We start from the raw sequence: 18,407 nt of genomic DNA, 5'->3' as shown, positions 1-18,407 counted from the left end.
TGTACTCCTTAGTTCTTCTGGGCTGTGTTTCCTCTGCTGAAACATTTGCTCCAAATTCTTCAGGTCGGGCATTGTTTTCTTTATCGGAGAACTAGATTAAGTTCTTTTTAGATATGATATAGGAGATCAGTTGTGTAGCCAAACAGTTGCTTTTGAAACCTGTCGCACTACAGTTTAGAACTGCCAGGATTTATTTATTTTTGAAAAACATATTATTGCAATTAACTTTCAATCAGGAAGTCACATGAGAAAACCTCACTGCTGATTCCTGCAGACTTAAAATAATCTAGCCTGGGTTTAATTCTGTAGGAACTGAATTGAACAAACTGTATGGTACTCTTTCAAAATCCCCTTGTTACACAAGTTGTTTCGCCAGGGAACCTAGAAGATAAGGGACAGAGGAGGCTGTTGTTGTTTAGTCATTTAGTCGTGTCCGATTCTTCGTGACCCCATGGACCAGAGCACGCCAGGCACTCCTGTCTTCCACTGCCTCCCGCAGTTTGGTCAAACTCATGCTGGTAGCTTCGAGAACACTGTCCAACCATCTCGTCCTCTGTCGAGGAGGCTAGACCTTCCTAAAATAAGCCAGCTATGCTAAGCCCACCCTGCTTCAGGTGTCAGGCATAAAATACTATTGTTGTAGCCAAGGTTAACTGATTAACAAGAGAAAGAGATACACCCTGCTTTATGCAGTAGATAATTGCACTGGTATGTTTGCTGCTACTTGAGTAGAACTTGATGTGGAAGGAACAGCAGAGCTGAGTAAGCTGATACCCAATAGCCCAGTTTGCATGTAACTCTAAGCTAAACCCTGAGTTAATGCAAACAAGCGAATGTGCAGGTTGCAGATAGAATTGCAGCTGCAGTATGCCTCCCTCAGCCCTCTTGCTGCTGCCCTATGGGGGGCAGAGCAATGGCCTGCCTTGGCATTACGTTCAAACCCAGGTTCATTGTTTGTGTCACTCAACCTAGCAATGTTCTTGGTTTGTCTGGGACAGACAAACCACAAGACTGGGTTCAGACGTAATGCCAAGCCAAACCATAATTTAGCCCTGAGTGGGTCAGCAGCAGAAGGATCAAGGAAAGAGTGCTGCAACTGCAATCTCTGGGAACCTGCATGTTTGCTTGCTTAGTTGTTCTTTTTCAAACATTTGCATCTTTTTTTAAAGATTAAAAAGAAAGAGGAAAGAAACACTGCAGGCATGTGGTTTTTGGTTTATTTACAAATGCAGAAGTTGAGCTGACTTTAGTAGAGTGCAGAAATAAACATGCATGCAAGCAGTGCTAAATCCTTCTGCCACATCAGTCCTTTCTTTCAAAATCCAAACAGCTTGCCATTCAACTTAAGACTTATAGCCCAACCTTATGGACGTTTGCTCAGAGTTCTGCATGACTCATTTCCAATAAGTGGGCAAGTCAAATGTTGACCCCTACAGCAGAAGGATGTGATTCGCGTTCAAGAGACTTACGAGAACTAACTGCCTTTTGTTGTGCATAGCTGCCAACAATAAATTTCCCAGCTCAGGAGAAAGCCATTTCCCCCACTGCTTTGTTCAACCCAACAGCATTATTCACAACAGGTAGTGTGTGCATATTAAAAGCAGAGTGAAGCACAGCACAATTTTGGGAGTTCGCCTTCAAACTGAACTGACGGAATCACATGATGGTATAATACATAGATTGGGGACAGACAAGATCTGTTTTGGATTACAACTCTCATCAGCCCCATGATGATGGGAATTGTAATCCGTAACATCTGGAGGGCACCTGATAGACACACTATATAGCTTGGGTGAACTCAGATAATGCCTCTTGCTTGGCTGGCGATAAGATAGAGAGGGCTGTGGGAGTGTGTGTGTAGAAAGTGTCCTCGTGTGCAAAGGTACCATTTACATTTTGCCACCCAATCTTTGTCTCTGGCCCTGTCCATGACATGACTCTGGAGAGGCTGCAAAGAACAGAATGTAGACCTCGAGAGCTGAGAAATGTCCCCCACCTCTGCTATATAGGGTTGCCAAAACAATAGCAACAAATAAAAGCAAAATCCAGAGGTGAATCTTTAATTGGAACAGGCCAGGGGGTGATGTGTGAAATGGTATTTGTGGTGCCATCACACACACACACACACCTGGAGAGCATACCTTTCCATCCTTTTAGAATCTTTTCCCTTTCCTTCCCTGACTCAGCTATCCTTAGTACCAGTCTGGAAAGTTGAACAATACTTTCTTTCACACTGTGCCGGGATGCCAAATGTTTAAGAAAAATGTGGTGGCAAAGATGGAGAGGCAGACAGACTTCAATGCTCTTTTTTCCTTTTCCTTTTCGCACCCCGTTTTCAACAGCTTCTCCTTTGTTTACAGAAGGCATGCTGAAACAAGTTTGGCTTTGTTTCTGTTGGCTATCGTTGTAAAATAAACCTTTGCATTAAAACTGAAACAAAGGGAAAGAAATGCACTTTCCTAATAGGTGGGTGACAATAAACTTATCCCGAGAGGAGAAAGGAAGGAAGGGAGCTGTTATTTATTTTCCGAGGCATGAAATTCCTTGCTGTTTGATTGAAGAGCTAATTCAATATCAGCACAATCCCATCGTTTGCAGGCACCAAGGTGTAGATTGCTGTGAAATCCACTTGCGCTGTAGGAAACCAGAGATGTGCTGGTGTGAAGGATCCTCGTTAGTTTTAGCTCAGAGTTGCACTGGCCTCACCATGGCATTAGCAGAACTCTGTTGGTACAAAGATTAAAGCTAGGCAGTGGCTGGAGTGTGGAGGTGGAAGATCTGGCTGCATACAGACCAAATATTTAAAGCACACCTCAATAATCTTGGGAACTGTAGTTTACCCCAGCACCCTTACACTACAATTCTCAGGATTCTTTGAGGCAAAAAAGTGCTTTAAATGTATGGTTCCTATACCGCCTGCTTTGGGCAGCTCTCTCCCCCTTTGCCTCTACAGTGGGATAGATTCTGACTAACTCTGAAGCCAACTGGGGCTCTCTGTGCCCTGGCTTACTTAGCAAACTGGTTAATCCAGCCCTGCAGTTTAATTTGAGTTAATTCCTTCTTCCATGAGTAGGCTTATTTAAAAAAATTAATAAATCCAGTTACACATTATTTCTATTTTAAAAGCAGAAGTGCTAGGAAGAAACACTGGTTCTTCTTGCATGGATGTGGCACCACAGCCTTCAAATTCTCCCTCTTACTAACTATGCCCTAGTGAATATCTTCAAAACAAAGGGTAGCAGTAGTTCCCAAAGAGACGAAGATCAGAGAGAACTGGCTTTTGTTTATGGAAAGCCTGCTTATGGTGTTGGATATAAAAGCACATTGTATCCAGCCAATTACTCCCAAGAATTGCCAAAAATCCTACCCAATTATCTTCTAGCTATTCATTTTTGTATTGCGTCCAAAAACAGAATGTGTGAACCCCACTCCCCCAGCTATAACACAGTTGACAGGGCTGACCCAGGACATTTTGCTACCTGAGTCAAAGGATGAGATGTGTCAATCATTTTATGTACAAAAGCCAACTGGCCTGACTGTTAAATCTTACTTAACACTGATGTTCACCTCTGCAGCTAAGGGCATCTGGCTATTGCGGGGCTGGATGTAGGGTTGGTAGGTCAGCCTTCCACTGTCTTGGTGCTGCTTGCCCAGCAACTGCCTCTTGAGGCAGCCAATTCACTGTGCCTAATGGTAGGACTGGCCATGATTGCGGAATCCAAAATTGCTGTAGCCATTTCAAATCATATTCCGGATTTGGATTGGGGAAAGTGGATTTCATGATGGGATACTGGGTGGGCATTTACATGTGCAAAGAAGGCTGCAGGCTTATACACATTTAACCTGTGGAGCAAGGCCCATTGAACTTAATGGCCTTACTTCTGTGTAGGATTGTGCTGTCAGTATCAAAGTATTAATCTGCCACCAGATTTTGAAAAAATCATCTGAATACTGCCATAATCTTACCAGATGGTGTTAGGGATTTGATTCCAAAGCCATTTTACAAACTCTCACTCACTCACACCCCTTCATCATGATTTCCTTTTTATCGTGTGCATTTTGTCCCTGCTTGAGAAACAGTGGGTTTGTTCTTCTTATGCCGAGAGCCAGAGTATCAAAACAAAAAGTACTGCAGTGATTTTTATATTTAGAAATGTGCTAAGCATCAACAGTTATTTTTCACAATTGAAATCCTCACATCCAAAACAATGCAAAACTGCCCTGTTCTTTGATTCTAATTAATGCCTTTGTTCTTGGCTTTTTATAAATCTATTGAACAAGGATTAAAGACATTGCTGAAATATGTCTGTACGTCATTTACATTCAATTCACAAATACCATCTTCTTTCCTCCTTGATTACCTCCATGCAGAGTTGTTTATCGTTTGTGCCAGCAAGTGGGAGCAAGGCAAGGACAGAGGAAAACAACATACACATGACACAAGTGAAGATCACGTCCCAGGTGCTGTGAGAAAAAAGTTTGACCAGGTCTATCTGCTGGATTGTGCTGGAAAGGTGAACAGGAGGCCACCTTTCTGAAAGTAGATGGCACTCTCACGGCTGTTGTCCCTGAGACCTCTCACAATGTGAGGGATTATGAAGCCCATCCCTACTCCTTCTTTACTAAAGATTCTGCCTGCATCTGAGTAGGATAGTTATAGAAGAATCCACCACCCTGCAGGGGCAACAGAGTAACTATATATGCCCACAAAAATACTATAAGGAAGGCAACCTCACCCCTGCAAATCCCAACCACCAGTTGGGATCTCAGGTAACATCCTTTCCTGGCCCTGAGAAGTGGGGTCCATCTCTGCATTCATAGCGACCACACCATAACAAGGCAATCTGAGTAACACATTGTGGCAAAAAGGGCGGTCAGGGCTGAACCAAATGCTGGAAAACATTGGTCGGGTCCATGTTGGACAGGCCCCTAGATTTCTATAGGCTGCAGCAGAAGAAAGAGGATTTCCCACCATTCAACCCAGTTCAAAACCCACCCCTGCTCCCCAGCTGCTTCTTGATGGGGCAGGTGGGAATAGCCAGATACATCCTGTAACTTGTAGAAATGATGAACATTATAGGTTTCCTTTCTTCTTCCCCCTCCCACATTTGCCAATGCATCTATTAAGGGAGAACCCATGACCCTTGGACCTTTGGAATTGCAACTAAACAACTAAAAATTAGATTAAGATGTTTAATTTTAAGGACAAATTTATTAAGGAGGATCACCCAAACAAATGCTGCTAACTGTTGCAGGAACAGAGTTCTCTTTCCCAAAGGTGGTCTTGCTAACCAACCCAGTGCTGTTGGATGAACTGAACCCTACTCAAAACATTTCCCTGGAAATATTTCAATCAATATAGGACTCAGAAGCTCAAGATCTCACTCCAAAAGATCTCATTACTCATCTTATGACAGCAACAAGACTAACTATAGCTAAGGTTTGGAGATAGTTAAATACTAACTTGATGGAAACATGGTTTCAACAATTGTGGGATTTAATTCTTATGGGAAAACTGACAATGAAAATATGAAAATAAAAAAAAACCCAGTAAGAGATCAGACAAATTTCATGCAGTTTTGACAAAAGAAGAGTTCCAGCATCTCAAAGTGACTTGTGGAAATAAACTTTTATTTGTTGGGCAATAGGACTTGACAAGCTTTTAACTCATCCCTTTTCAAGTACGGAGTGCTGTACTCATCTGTCGGCAGGGAGAGGGGATTCCTGTGTTGTGTTTGTCTGAAAATCAATATAAAAATAAAAAGGAAACTGAGAAGTTAAAAAAGGACAAATCTGGGTCATAGACTGTCCGAGACAACTGAAACTAGAGGTTTTGTGCTTCCTGTGCTTTGAAAACCCCACATTTTGCAAACAGGATGTGTGCTAAGCCAGCCCAGCTTGATGTTGTTTTCTGGTTTGCCATGCCAAAGTACCAACAAAACTTGTTGACAGCTTTCAGGAAATCATGAAAATAATCTCCTCCTCCCCTGCGCCCAGGTTCTCATTTTCTATAAACAGGAAGCAGACAGTATTGCTTCTTCCATATTGTAATGGGTTTAGGGGTTGCTCGTGCGTAAGTTGCCGCCACTCCTGGCTAGGTTACCTGGTTAACCCTTTCTTTTTTTTAAAAAAAAATATTTATTGGGGTTTACAATAAAAATAAATATAATAAACAGTATAACATATATCTTAACATAATTTCACATTTTCTTTGGACTTCCTCACATCTCCCGCTCCCACTTTCATCGTTGTAACATTTTGCCAGCAATTTATTATCTTATTTGCATTCTTATATCCCATCTGTATATTTATAATCTTATAATTCTCAGAAAAGTTCATATTTTCTCAATTTCACTTATTATCTTAAATCATCTAATTTAGTGGTGCTCAATTATTTGTGATCTAGCATCCTGCTTAACATTCACTCAAATTACAATGTTTTTGTAAGTAATTCTTAAATTTCCTCCAATCCTCCTCCATCTTCTCTTCTCCCAGGTCACGGATTCTGCCGGTCATCTCGGCCAGTTCCATACAGTCTATCAGTTGCATCTGCCATTCTTCCAGTGTGGGTAGATCTTGAGTTTTCCAGTGCTTTGCGAGAAGTATCCTTGCTGCTGTTGTTGCATACATAAAAAATGTCTGGTCCTTCTTTACCACCCCTTGGCCGACAATGCCCAAAAGAAAGGCCTCTGGTTTCTTAGTGAAGGTATACTTAAATACCTTTTTCAGTTCATTATAGATCATTTCCCAGAACGCCTTCACTTTAGGGCAGGTCCACCAGAGGTGGAAGAATGTTCCTTCACTCTCTTTACATTTCCAGCACTTATTATCAGACAGGTGGTATATTTTTGCAAGTTTGACTGGGGTCATATACCATCTATATATCATTTTCATTACATTTTCTTTCAAAGCATTGCATGCAGTAAAGTTCAACCCAGTACTCCACAACCTTTCCCAGTCCTCAAACATGATATTATGCCCAATGTCCTGCGCCCACCTTATCATAGCCGATTTAACCATTTCATCTTGTGTATTCCATTTTAACAGCAAGTTATACATTCTTGAAAGTACCTTAGACTTTGGTTCTAACAGTTCTGTTTCTAGTTTCGATTTCTCCACCTGGAACCCTAGTTTCTTGTCATTTTTAAAGACTTCTTTAATCTGAGCGTAATGTAACCAGTCTCGCACTTTATCCTTCATTTTCTCCAGACTCTGCAATTTCCAGTTGTCTCCATCTTTTTCTAGTATTTCCCAATATTTTGGCCATTTAGCCTCCATATTGGGTCTTTTTCGGGCCTTGGCTTCCAAAGGTGAAAGCCACCTTGGAGTTTTATTTTCCAACAAGTCTTTATATTTTGTCCAGACATTAAACAGTGATTTTCTGACAATATGGTTCTTAAAGGCCTTATTTGCTTTAACCTTGTCATACCATAAGTATGCATGCCATCCAAAAGTATTGTTAAACCCTTCCAAGTCCAACACGTCAGTGTGCTCAAGAAGTAGCCAGTCTTTTAGCCAGCAGAACGCTGCGGCCTCATAGTACAACTTTAGATCTGGCAGGGCAAAGCCCCCTCTTTCTTTCGCATCAGTTAATATCTTAAACTTAATTCTGGGCTTTTTGCCCTGCCAGACAAATTTAGAAATATCTCTCTGCCACTTCTGAAAGCACTCCGTTCTGTCCAAAACCTGAAGTGTTTGAAACAAAAACAACATCTTTGGCAATACATTCATCTTGATAGCAGCAATTCGGCCTAACAAAGAAAGTTTCAATTTTGTCCAACTGTCTAAGTCTCTCTTGATTTCTGCCCAGCACTTTTCATAATTGTCCTTAAATAGACTTAGATTTTTTGCTGTTATGTTTACCCCTAGGTATTTTACTTTTTTAACCACATTTAGTTCTGTCTCTTTCTGAAACCGTTCTGACTCTGTATCTGTCAAATTTTTCCCCAAAACCTTAGTTTTCTGTTTATTTAATTTGAATCCCGCCACCCGACCAAAGTCATGAATCAGTTGTAATACTTTTTTCGTACTAGACTCTGGCTCCTGCAAGGTCAAAACCAGGTCATCTGCAAAAGCTTTTAGTTTATATTGTTTCTGTCCGACCTGAATTCCTTCCACTAACCGGTCCCCTCTGATCATATTCAATAGCACTTCCAGAACCGAAATAAATAACAAAGGGGAAATAGGGCAACCTTGTCGTGTTCCTTTTTCTAACCCTTTCTGACTGAACAGCCTCCAGCATCGTGACTGTCTCAGTCGCTGGCAGAATCCGTCAGCGGGCGTTTCTTAAACCTTTTCCAGCATAAAAGTTGTTTGACGCCAAGTCTCCTCCTACTCTCCCTGCGCGGAAGTCTTCTGCGCAGGGAGGGTGTGGGCAGCGGAGTACCCGTACTCTCTCCGCTGGTCTCCAGCGAAGAGTCTTGGAGCCTCCTCCCCAATTCCCCCACCTGCCCCCCTTCTCCACTGGTGTTACGCTGATTTCCTTCCCCAGCAGATGGGCTGCCTCTCTTCCTACTGGGACCCTCTCCTGCATCCCTTTGGAGCCTTCCCTCCGCCTCTAGCTCCGATGGCAGTTCCCTGACACATATGTAGGCACAAGAAACTAGTACCATTTTGAGATCTGCCTCTCCATTGCTTCACATTGCTTCATGGTAAGTGTGGCGGCTGCAGCCTAGAAGCAGAGCAGCTGCATCCCAGTAGAATTCAGGAGCACAGAGCTCCCTCTGCTTCCCTCTCTTTGGATGGTTTGTAGAATCATAGTTGCTCCTGCACCATACTTCTTAGTACTCATGGTATTTAACCTAGGCACTTGCTCTTCTGTTCTAAGTACAGTATCCTTACTGGTATCCACTGACACTCTCCTTCCTGTGCTGCAAGATGATGTACCTGGATCTTTCACAGGTTTTCTTAAACAATATTTTCTCTTAAGCCAGATGTATGCACGCATATATGCACCTAAGGTCATACACATGCATATTCTTGACAACTTTGATGCTGTGCTTTGAGAATATCTAACACTCCAAGAGGAAAGCGACAAATAACATTAAGCACACTTCTTTAAAAGCATGGTTAATGCTACTACTTTTATTCTGAAGGAGAAGTAGCCCCACAGGGACCTGATCCAGATCGGGAGCATGATGCATGGGTGCCAGTTTCCTGCTGAAAATCACCTCTTCTTCAACGGTTTTTTGGAAGGAGACCAGCAACTACACGCCATACTCTGAATCTGGACCGCGGCCTAATTTTAAATCTGATTAATATCAACTGGTTTTGGCCCCTGACATAAGACTGAAAGCGGTTAAAAACAAGCACACCCCCCAAAAAAACTGCATCAATACTGCCTTCCTTTCCTCCTGGTATAATGGAGGCCTGCAATAAAGTCCTGCAATAAAGGAAGCAATCTGCTTTTACCACACAAGAGAACCAACTGCAGTTTGCGGCTTGCAGAAAATCAATCTTGATACAGCCACTTATTAATTGCAAAAAATAAAAAAATAAAAAAAGCAAATGCCAAGAGGACAAAAGTTAGCAACTTGCAGAAAATTAAGGCAATTGCTAATTGTCTTTTCTTCCAGAAAGTTGCTTAGGATTTGAGGTGCTTTATGAAAGAGTTTGAGATGCTACAAATGGTCAGTGGACCATACATCAAGCATTGTTTAAACTGGATGTTGCATCTGGATACTGTATGAACATAAAAGCAGAACTATTGTTTACAGAAACCTGCAGACTCCTGCTAAGAATCTTCTTGGAGGAACTGACTTTCAAATGCACACAGTGTAAAATGGTTCATTTTATACTAGGCTGTAGGATCCCAACCCTCTTGTAGGTACAATAGATGCTTGGTTTCAAAAACAATCAAAGATATGCACATTGAACTTTAATAGTGATTAGACCAAAGGATGGTAACGTATTTATGACAAAAAGGAGAAAATGCATTACAAAGAGGACAAAAGAGGCTGCAAATTGAGATGCAAATTTAGAAATTGCTTTAATTCAAATAGAAATATATCTCACCGGTGTGGAACTATGTGACCAGACTATGTGCCTGCTCAGTCTGTTGTCTGAGTGCCAGCTGTGAAAGGTACTCCTAGCCACAGATCACCTGAGCTTCTAGTGCCAGTGATGGATCCAGTAGCACTCCCAGACAATGAATCCACTCCTTCAAGGAAGGATAACCCCTCAAAGCAGGCAACTGATCACTCAGGAACTGCCCATCTACAACACTTCCATCTGGACAGGATTCAGGGTCAGTTTATTGGCTGTCATCCAACCCACCACCAAGTCAAGGCAGTGGCCTTGCTTGATTCATATGTTACAGAGAGATAGAGTGTACTGATGACACCTCACCCCACATTTCCTAATAATTGCTCCCAATAGCTTCATAAGAAGTTAAATAGCATTGGGGACTAGATAGTCCCTGCAGCACACAACAGCTGAATCTCTAGATGGCCAACAGATCATCATCCAATGCTATTATCTGAAACCAATCCTCAAATTGGGATCAAAATCACACTAAAATAGGGCCTCCAATGTCCATCTCACCAAGCTGATTCTTGCTAGCCAACTCCAAGCGTTTTACCTTTGGTTTATTTTATTAGAAAGAGAGCAATATTTTCAACAGTACTTTCAAGATCTAACTTCCCTAACTTTTGTTGCCCTTAGAAGAGCTTTTACTTCCCTTTGTTTCCAAACAATGCCTCAACCTATTTGGAGGAAAAAGTATAAAAGGATCTTCTATACTCAGCAGACATGTGTTTGTGGTACTGGGGAGGTGGAAGACGTAATGCATTATCATTGGCATCGTCCTTTGTATAGAGATCTCAGAGCTCTTTTGGGGGAGACCTTTTGAGAGCAAGAGCTGGCTGGACCCTGACTGGTATTATTTGTGATCTGTTGACAGACCACAATAAAACCATTACAAACAAGGTTGCCACCTTTGCAGTAGCAGCTCAAAACATTCACTGCGATTTTCTAAAGATGTCTGCAAAGAGGTCCATCTGCAATAGTATTTTGATATTGTTGATAATCTTTCTCACACATGTATGTACCTATTGCCCATTGATTTTACAGGATGATCCTCATATCTAGGGTTTTTATCTCACTCTCACACATTATCTTTTTAGTATCTTTACACCATTTTCTCTCTCTTTCAAATGCTGTAGTTTTCTTCATTACAGCCTAGCTTCCTGCAATGACTGGAAGCTGGGCTGTTGTCATTTTTGAATGTTCATTCTCATGAGGGTTACGAAATCATAGTCAAAACCACAAGTGATTACTCACCGTAAGCACCAGAAACATACTTTGTTAAGTAAAAGAAAGGTTGCATTGGTAGAACATTTCTCAGGACTTCTAGGGACATGAAGCACTGCCTTCATATTGGCTGTATGTTTGCATGAATGGAATTTATACTATAGTGAAGATATAAGCCACTGGCATGCTATGATTAAGAAATACAGCCTAGGTTTTATAACGGCTGAGATTTGCAGTACAAAGAACAGAACTTGCCCTGACTCTCAGATAGCTTGTTAACATAAAAAACAGATAGCTTGTTAACATGTTTTATTCTGCGTCAGCAAGCAAGATATTCTGTGTCTAAAGTGTTTAAGGGACCTGAGCATGAACCAAACTCTGTCCTAGATTGTGCCCCAAGATTAGGCAATGTTTTGAAATAGAGTTTAACGTAAGTCTTCCATCCTCTGAGGAGTAAGATATCATTAGCTTTACAAACAGAAAAGAAGATCATGAATTTCCCAGAGAAAAAAAGGTCCCCAAGTTAAAAAAAATCTTAGCAATGTCGCACTATATCTTGTTTATTTTTATTGCAAATCTCAGGCTGCTGCATTCTACAAAAAGTCAGTATTAATGTCCAGACCACCAAGTGGCAGTTGATGCTACTTGCTAGAGATGGAGAAGTTTGAATTGATTCACATTGCAATGCAGATTTACCTAATGCGCAATTCCCCAAACCAATATCTGAAACATCAACAGCTACTCTCTGAAATTTGCACATCTCTGAATTTTGTCATGCAGCTTTCCAACCCAAAAAAATGTGCACAAAATGCATATATTAGTGAAACTAATATACAAAAATGCAAAAATAACATACAAAACTTTGGATATGAGGAGAAATGGGCACTAAAATGCTGATAAAATTTCATGGGGACTTAAAAATCTTACAAACTGATGTAGGAGTGTGGTGAACTGAATTTAAGATTGGGAAAAACGTGAAGCTGAGAGAAACTGAAATTAACAGATTTGTCCATCTCTGAACTTGCTATACATATCACAGATATCCAACTTGGATTATCCAATTGTCAGGGTTTCACCTAGAAGATTGCTTCTTAACTTTTGAAAAGCTGAAGTTACATCTGCTGAAGCTAAAAATGGCTGCATCTTCTCAGCATCCTTCCTAGTATTTTTCATTCCATTTCCCCCCATGTTTTGAACTTTGAAATACTGCACTCGGATATGGCACAGTCATCACACCTGTCACCATATTGTAATAATAATGTGGATTTGAATGGCTCTGTTGGACCATGTGAGTTTATCCAATTTAATTTCCCTGTGGGAGAAAAAACTGTAAAAAGAAAACGAACTGGAAAAGGACAGAGGATTGTTCTTGTCCTGTTCCACCTGCAGTGCCAGCAAGATCCCAGCAGGGTGCTGGATATGCCAGATGCACTACAACTTGGTTCCTGCCCTGCCACATCCCCTGCCGCCTTCAGATTGCTTAGTTAATAACCTTCAAAGTTTTCCAGTAATGATGGCTCAGTAACTGTGAAAATGCCAGAAGCAACCTGATCCGCTTTGCTGACAAAGTAAAACAGGACAGGACAGGTGCTGTGTATGACATTGGCAGCTTTGTACCAGTCAGTGGAGAAACTGCTAGCCGGATGGTCTGAGAGGGAACTCAGGAGATATTTCCACCTGATAAGTGTGCCACAGAGGTTGTTTCTACTCTCATATGTCCGTATAAGATTATATCACAGATACAAGCGAAGAGATATGAGATGAATTGATGAATTGATTGTTGCATCAATTAAGTGTTTTAAATTTGTTGTTAGCCGCCCTGAGCCCAGTTTTCTGAACCGGGAAGGAAGGGGTATAAATAAAAAAATATTTATTTTATTTATTTATCTTTGGCAGATCTGTGTACTTGTCTCTAGCAGCTTGGATTCCAAATTACTTCATACAGTGACAGCAAGGCAAAAGGAAGTTAATATATAACCTATGGGTATATTCAGGGCTGGATACCACAAGATTTCTGGAGAAAAGTAACTTTTTGAAGGTAGTTGTAAATGCTATCTGTGCCCCTTGAATGTAGCCTGTGAATTCTGCACTGGGTGCTTCACAGAAGATGCTCACAATATGCACAACATGTAAGTGTCAAAATGCACATTTTATTTACAAAGTTTATGGATATCGCCTTTGAATATATATTTTTATCTTTTAATATATAAAATAAAAAGATTTATAAAAGTTCTTCTAGATAGCCATGCAGCTGCAAAGATACCAGGCCAGAATACAAAGTTAAAGAGAAATAAAACAAATATATCAAATATAATGTAGTGTGTTTCTGCCGTGGATGACTAATTTGTACCGTTATAAAATAAAAAAATCTGCTGGGTTTTGTAGAAAGTGATTAGTACTAATAATCAAACAACATAATCATAAATAACAACACTAGAGTCAGTTAAAACTAACTATAATTCATGTTCAAACTGAAAAACTGAAGTTATGCACCCCTTCCATAAAAACCCACAAATCCCACATGGACAGCTGTTTGATATAGCAAGTTTTCTCGCCATTTTTTTTTTAAATAAACCCTGTGAAGTACATCTAGAAAGTGATTTTTTAAAAAACTTGGAAGAAAATATGTCTCTGCGTTTTATTTTTAAATAACTCTGTTGGGATGCGTAGAAGGCGTCACAGTATAGATTTTGCATGCAGTATGTCATAGGCTAAACCTGCAGCTCATGTTTCTCCTCCTGCTGCTGCACTTTAGAGTAAGTGTGAGGAACTTGTGGTTCTTCAGATGTTACTGGACTTCAGCTCCCACTGGTTTGGCCCATGGTCAAGGGTGATGGAAGTGCTAGTCCAGCAACATCTGGAGGGGCACAGGTTCCCCACTTCTGCTTTAGTGCAAAGGAAGTTGTGCAGGAAGGCTTTACCCTGTCACTGTTGGGACCAAGTGCAGAGCTGGTGGGAACCTCATCATCTTTGGAATGGGCCCAGAGCTAATCCTGATAGCAGCACCATTGAGGTTGGGTGGGGTGCAAGACTCACAGCAAAGAGGAATATTCTGATCTTGGCCATATTTAAGATTAGATTGCAAAACAAAAAGCAGTTGGTTTCAAGGATATTTATTATTTTGCATTTGTCTTGATATCTCCTCGTAATGAGATATCAAGGAGGAATCAGAGATTATAATGCACTGCAGATTCCTTATGGTTGGAAACCACAGGTTTGCAGGATATTACACATAATGTATGAAGATTCATCTGCAGAGATTTGATAGAGAGCAATGGGATCTAAGTGTGAACCACTTAACACATAATTTGAAAGGTGGCAACTGCTCATTTGCCAGGTTTTCTTCACTGCTTCCAGAAAACTTCAATTTCAGAGTCATTCATAAACAGAGAAATGACAAACGTCTGAGAAGCTGACTTTTGAAATTCATTTTTAGATCTGCCAGGAAAGATCCAATCTTTGCCCCTTATTATGCTATTATATCACTATTAGTCATTGGCATAGGCAGAACTCCCAGGTGTGAGGCTGACAGACAAAGCATATTGTCAATATCAAAGAATGGCAATAACAAAAGGCATTCAAATGCTGATTGTTACCCGGCTCTTGCCTCCTACTTTTGGGCATATCAAGCACTTTGAAAAGGTCACTCCATGCAGTCAGGTATATGCAAAGACTGGTTGGTTAATACTGGAAAGAAGCTTTCTACTGAAAGGTGTCTCAACTGTTATTGTGATATCTTGAAAGGCAATGAATGGAAAAGCCACCTATTGTTATCAACGTAGCCAAATTTTTAAACAACCCCTTTTTCTTCCCTATGCCATCCCCAAAGGGTCATGTATCCTACTTTACAGCAGACAATCTTCTATTTGAAGGAGTCCTCTGTGAAGGACTGGCCCAATACATTTTGCTGCCTGAGGCAAATGACAAAATGGCCTCCTCCATGCATTTCATGTACAGAAACTGAACGGTTTGGCAGCTGAGTTTACTTCAACATTGGCAATAGCACAGGATTCTTCATGGAACCCGAGCACAGCAGGAAAGCTTAGCGGACACAGGGCAGGCGCCATCCTCTAGGGTCTGCCTCCTGTAGGTGTCACACTCTGGTACAGCTGGTTTTGCTGCCTTGTTTGAAGATAAAGAACCCTAAGAAAGGAGAGCAGGGTTCCTTGAAGTTGCTTATTGTGGGAATGTTCAGGGAGGCAGGAAAGGATATATTGTTTGATTATATACTTTCCAACTTGTGTTAACAAGTTCTACAATTTAGCAAAGTAACATTCCCCTTTTTAAACTTGCACAGCGGATGTGTTTGCTCAGGCTCTCTAAAGCCTCTAAAATAAGTTACCTGGTAAATTCCCCTTTAGTCCCTCATAAAAGAAATAGACACGACACAATCTTCTATAAAAGTATAAAAAGAGTTTACTCGCTCACTCATTCTGTTCACAGATGGATCCCAGAAGGCAGACTTAAGTTACAAAAGTAATATACCTGGAATCTATCCCATAAAGAGATAGTCCCTTTGTCCCCTCTTAGCTGGAAGCCAAGAGAGCATCTTAGGCTAAGCAGATGTTGCTTCTTCGATGAATGTAGTCAGAGAGAGAGAGAGAGATGGTGGCCAGTCCTATGCTTTTGTTACCTGCACAGGTGAGGCCACACCCACCTCTGGTCACATGTAGAGGAAGTCTGTCCCAGCCTAGGAGGAAACAGGAAATTCCGACTGGCTGGTCCAGACACCCCCTTTTTATGCCCACTCTTGGGATGTTGTACTTGACTGCTCTGTGTTTCACATCCCACACCTATCAACGGTTAGCACTTAGACACAAACATCAGACTGAGCAGGTACAAGGTAACAGTCTTCCGTGCTATGGTGAGATGTATTTCTGTGTAAATGATATACATTATTTCCAAATCTGTGCCTATGCATGCGTTAGCATATGGAGGTTTTATGCAAATCAGTGTCATTTTTGGGTGATGCATGAAGTGGCCACTCTATGGGGCCACTGAAATTTATTTGCTCATCTTGGCTCCCAGCATTGGCTCCCAGCTATGGTCCCTGGTGGGCCAGTCACATGCATTCATGCTGGCACACAAAGGACACGGTGCATGCCATTGCAAACTGCGTCTGTACTTCATAGTGCCTCAGGAACTGAGGAAATTGCTTTGCTGAACTGCAGCCATTGCTATCTGCTGTAAATATTATATTAGCACAAATAATACTTTCTCAAAACCAATCATAGTGAATCTTCCCAAGAGTTAACGATGCTGCAATGCAATAGATAATATATTTAGGAATAATATGAGGCACACTTACTAGGAAGTGGAGTTTTGTTCTGAGCAAACATGCATAGCATTGGGTTGCATGATAGCAAATATTAAAGAAAGTCAATCTTTTTATTATTACATTGGGGGTGAGGAGGCACTCATAGCTACAGATAACCTATATGAAGATATATCCAAGAATTATGTATGCCTGTTTTTCAGAACTCGCTCCCCAAAGGGTTTGATGGTACCCTCGATGTGATTCTCAGTATAGAGAGAAATTCCCTCTGGCAATTTAAAGCGATATTCCTGTGCTTTCAAAAAGATTCCCTTTCATGAAGTGATTTATACCTGCCATAATTAATCTAATAGCTTGGATTTATCTTCTTGGATGATGCTGATTTTAATTGATATACTGTATTTTCTTAACATACTATTTTTATGTGCTTCAGCTTTATGTGTTTATGTCTAAGAATGATAGATAGCTTCTCCCCCCCCCCCCCGGGTTTGTTTGTTTGTTTTTTAGCTATATATATATATCTTTCCTGGTTCTTTAATCAAGTGAAAATAAAATAAAAGAAACATTATTTTTGTCTTTGTAGGCTTGCTTCCCTTTTAATTTTTTGCTCTCTCTTTTCCAGGTGTGTTTTCTGTATCTGCTCATATTTCCTTTGCATGCATCTTGAACCAACATCATGTTTTGTGAATCATGGGATTAAGGGTAAATTTAAATTATCTAGATTCCCTCCCAAATTCTTGGTTGCTTGAGTAAAATTCCATACATAATCAGCATACTTTCTTAAAGGTTACACTACATTCATATTTTAGGTTTGATTCAGGAAATGAAGCCCTCTCCTTTAAAAAAAAGTAAAAAAAAAGTTTTAGAGTTTATTGTCTGTAATCATGCCATCACAACAAAATCAAATAATTTGGTTGCACTGACTTACTTTGAAGATATCACACAGATCCTTCCAGAATGTTCCTGCAGGAAGAAGCAGCACACCTGGAGACAAGGCAAGTTAATTTTAAAAAAGTAAGATCCTGCCACATAGAATTTTGTTAGACAATAAATAAAATGTATGAGGCTAATTTTTATGCACCACAGGGAAACAAACAAACAAACAAGCAGGAATGTGTGATGTGTCAACAGATGGATCCCTCTGTACTGTGTTTTGGTTTCATACTCTTACCTGCAGCCTGAGGGAGTTTAAACTGTCCAGGTTTTCTAAACAATGGCACCATTTCTCAGCAAAACTCTGTGATGAATTTTGGCCTGTGTTTTATAGTCCCAGGGTACATTTTTGGTCTGCCTTCAAAACTCTCTTTGCTTCACAAGCCTCAGCCCTTTAGGCCTCAGTACGGTCTATTGTTCAGAGACAACAACAAAATATTGTCATCTACCAGCCTGTTGTGGAACTTGTGGTTTTATAACTTAGCAACCTTGGACAAAGAGAAGTGCACTAGCACTCACTGCTTCAACCAAAGTCAATAACGGTTGTGCTGTGACTCATGTGCTGTGACTCTAGTGACACAAACAGGTGTTGTGGAAAAGAAAAGGAAAACATGTCTTGTATCAGCTCATCACAGAACAATTAACAAAGCCATCCCAGCTGCAGACAAGAAAATGTTCTGGTCATTTGATTTCCTTTTGTAATGTTCCTTTTTAAAAGCAAAAAACAAAAAAGCTCACTTTACAGTAAATATTGTGGACAACAAGCTATCCACTGCATTAGATGCTAGGTGGAGTTGTCATGTGCTGTCTTCTCCTGCATAGTTGTTAAATTGTACAGTCTACTATGTCACCGTGAGGCACCACCTTCCAAACTTTCCTACCTGTGAGGGTACAAGCAAGTGAAAGGCAAACTGCACAGGATGCTAAAATATGTCTTTGCATTTAATGT

At 40.7% G+C, this 18,407-nt stretch overlaps 1 protein-coding gene across 4 annotated transcripts in view; it reads right to left on the bottom strand.

Annotated features, from left to right (window-relative positions):
• LOC308477451 (uncharacterized protein) overlaps positions 1-17,939 on the bottom strand; it is a 46,320-nt gene extending 28,381 nt beyond the window's left edge. For all 4 annotated transcript variants that reach the window (XR_013986572.1, XM_081006044.1, XM_081006043.1 and 1 more), the window contains exons 1-2: positions 17,697-17,939; positions 17,454-17,509 (exon numbers count right to left, since the gene is read on the bottom strand). Coding sequence is in view for 3 of the 4 variants with exons in the window: in XM_081006044.1 (XP_080862170.1) it covers positions 17,454-17,509; positions 17,697-17,748 (108 nt within the window). In the remaining variant the exon portion in view is untranslated. The remainder of the gene's footprint in view (positions 1-17,453; positions 17,510-17,696) is intronic.
• Between the last annotated feature and the right edge of the window lie 468 nt (positions 17,940-18,407).

This window comes from Podarcis pityusensis (genome assembly GCF_964106645.2).
Source record: "Podarcis pityusensis genome assembly, chromosome: 5".
NCBI classification, from domain to species: Eukaryota; Metazoa; Chordata; class Lepidosauria; order Squamata; family Lacertidae; genus Podarcis; species Podarcis pityusensis.
Note: the sequence above shows the minus strand (reverse complement) of the source record. Positions and strands in the feature narration are given on the sequence as shown.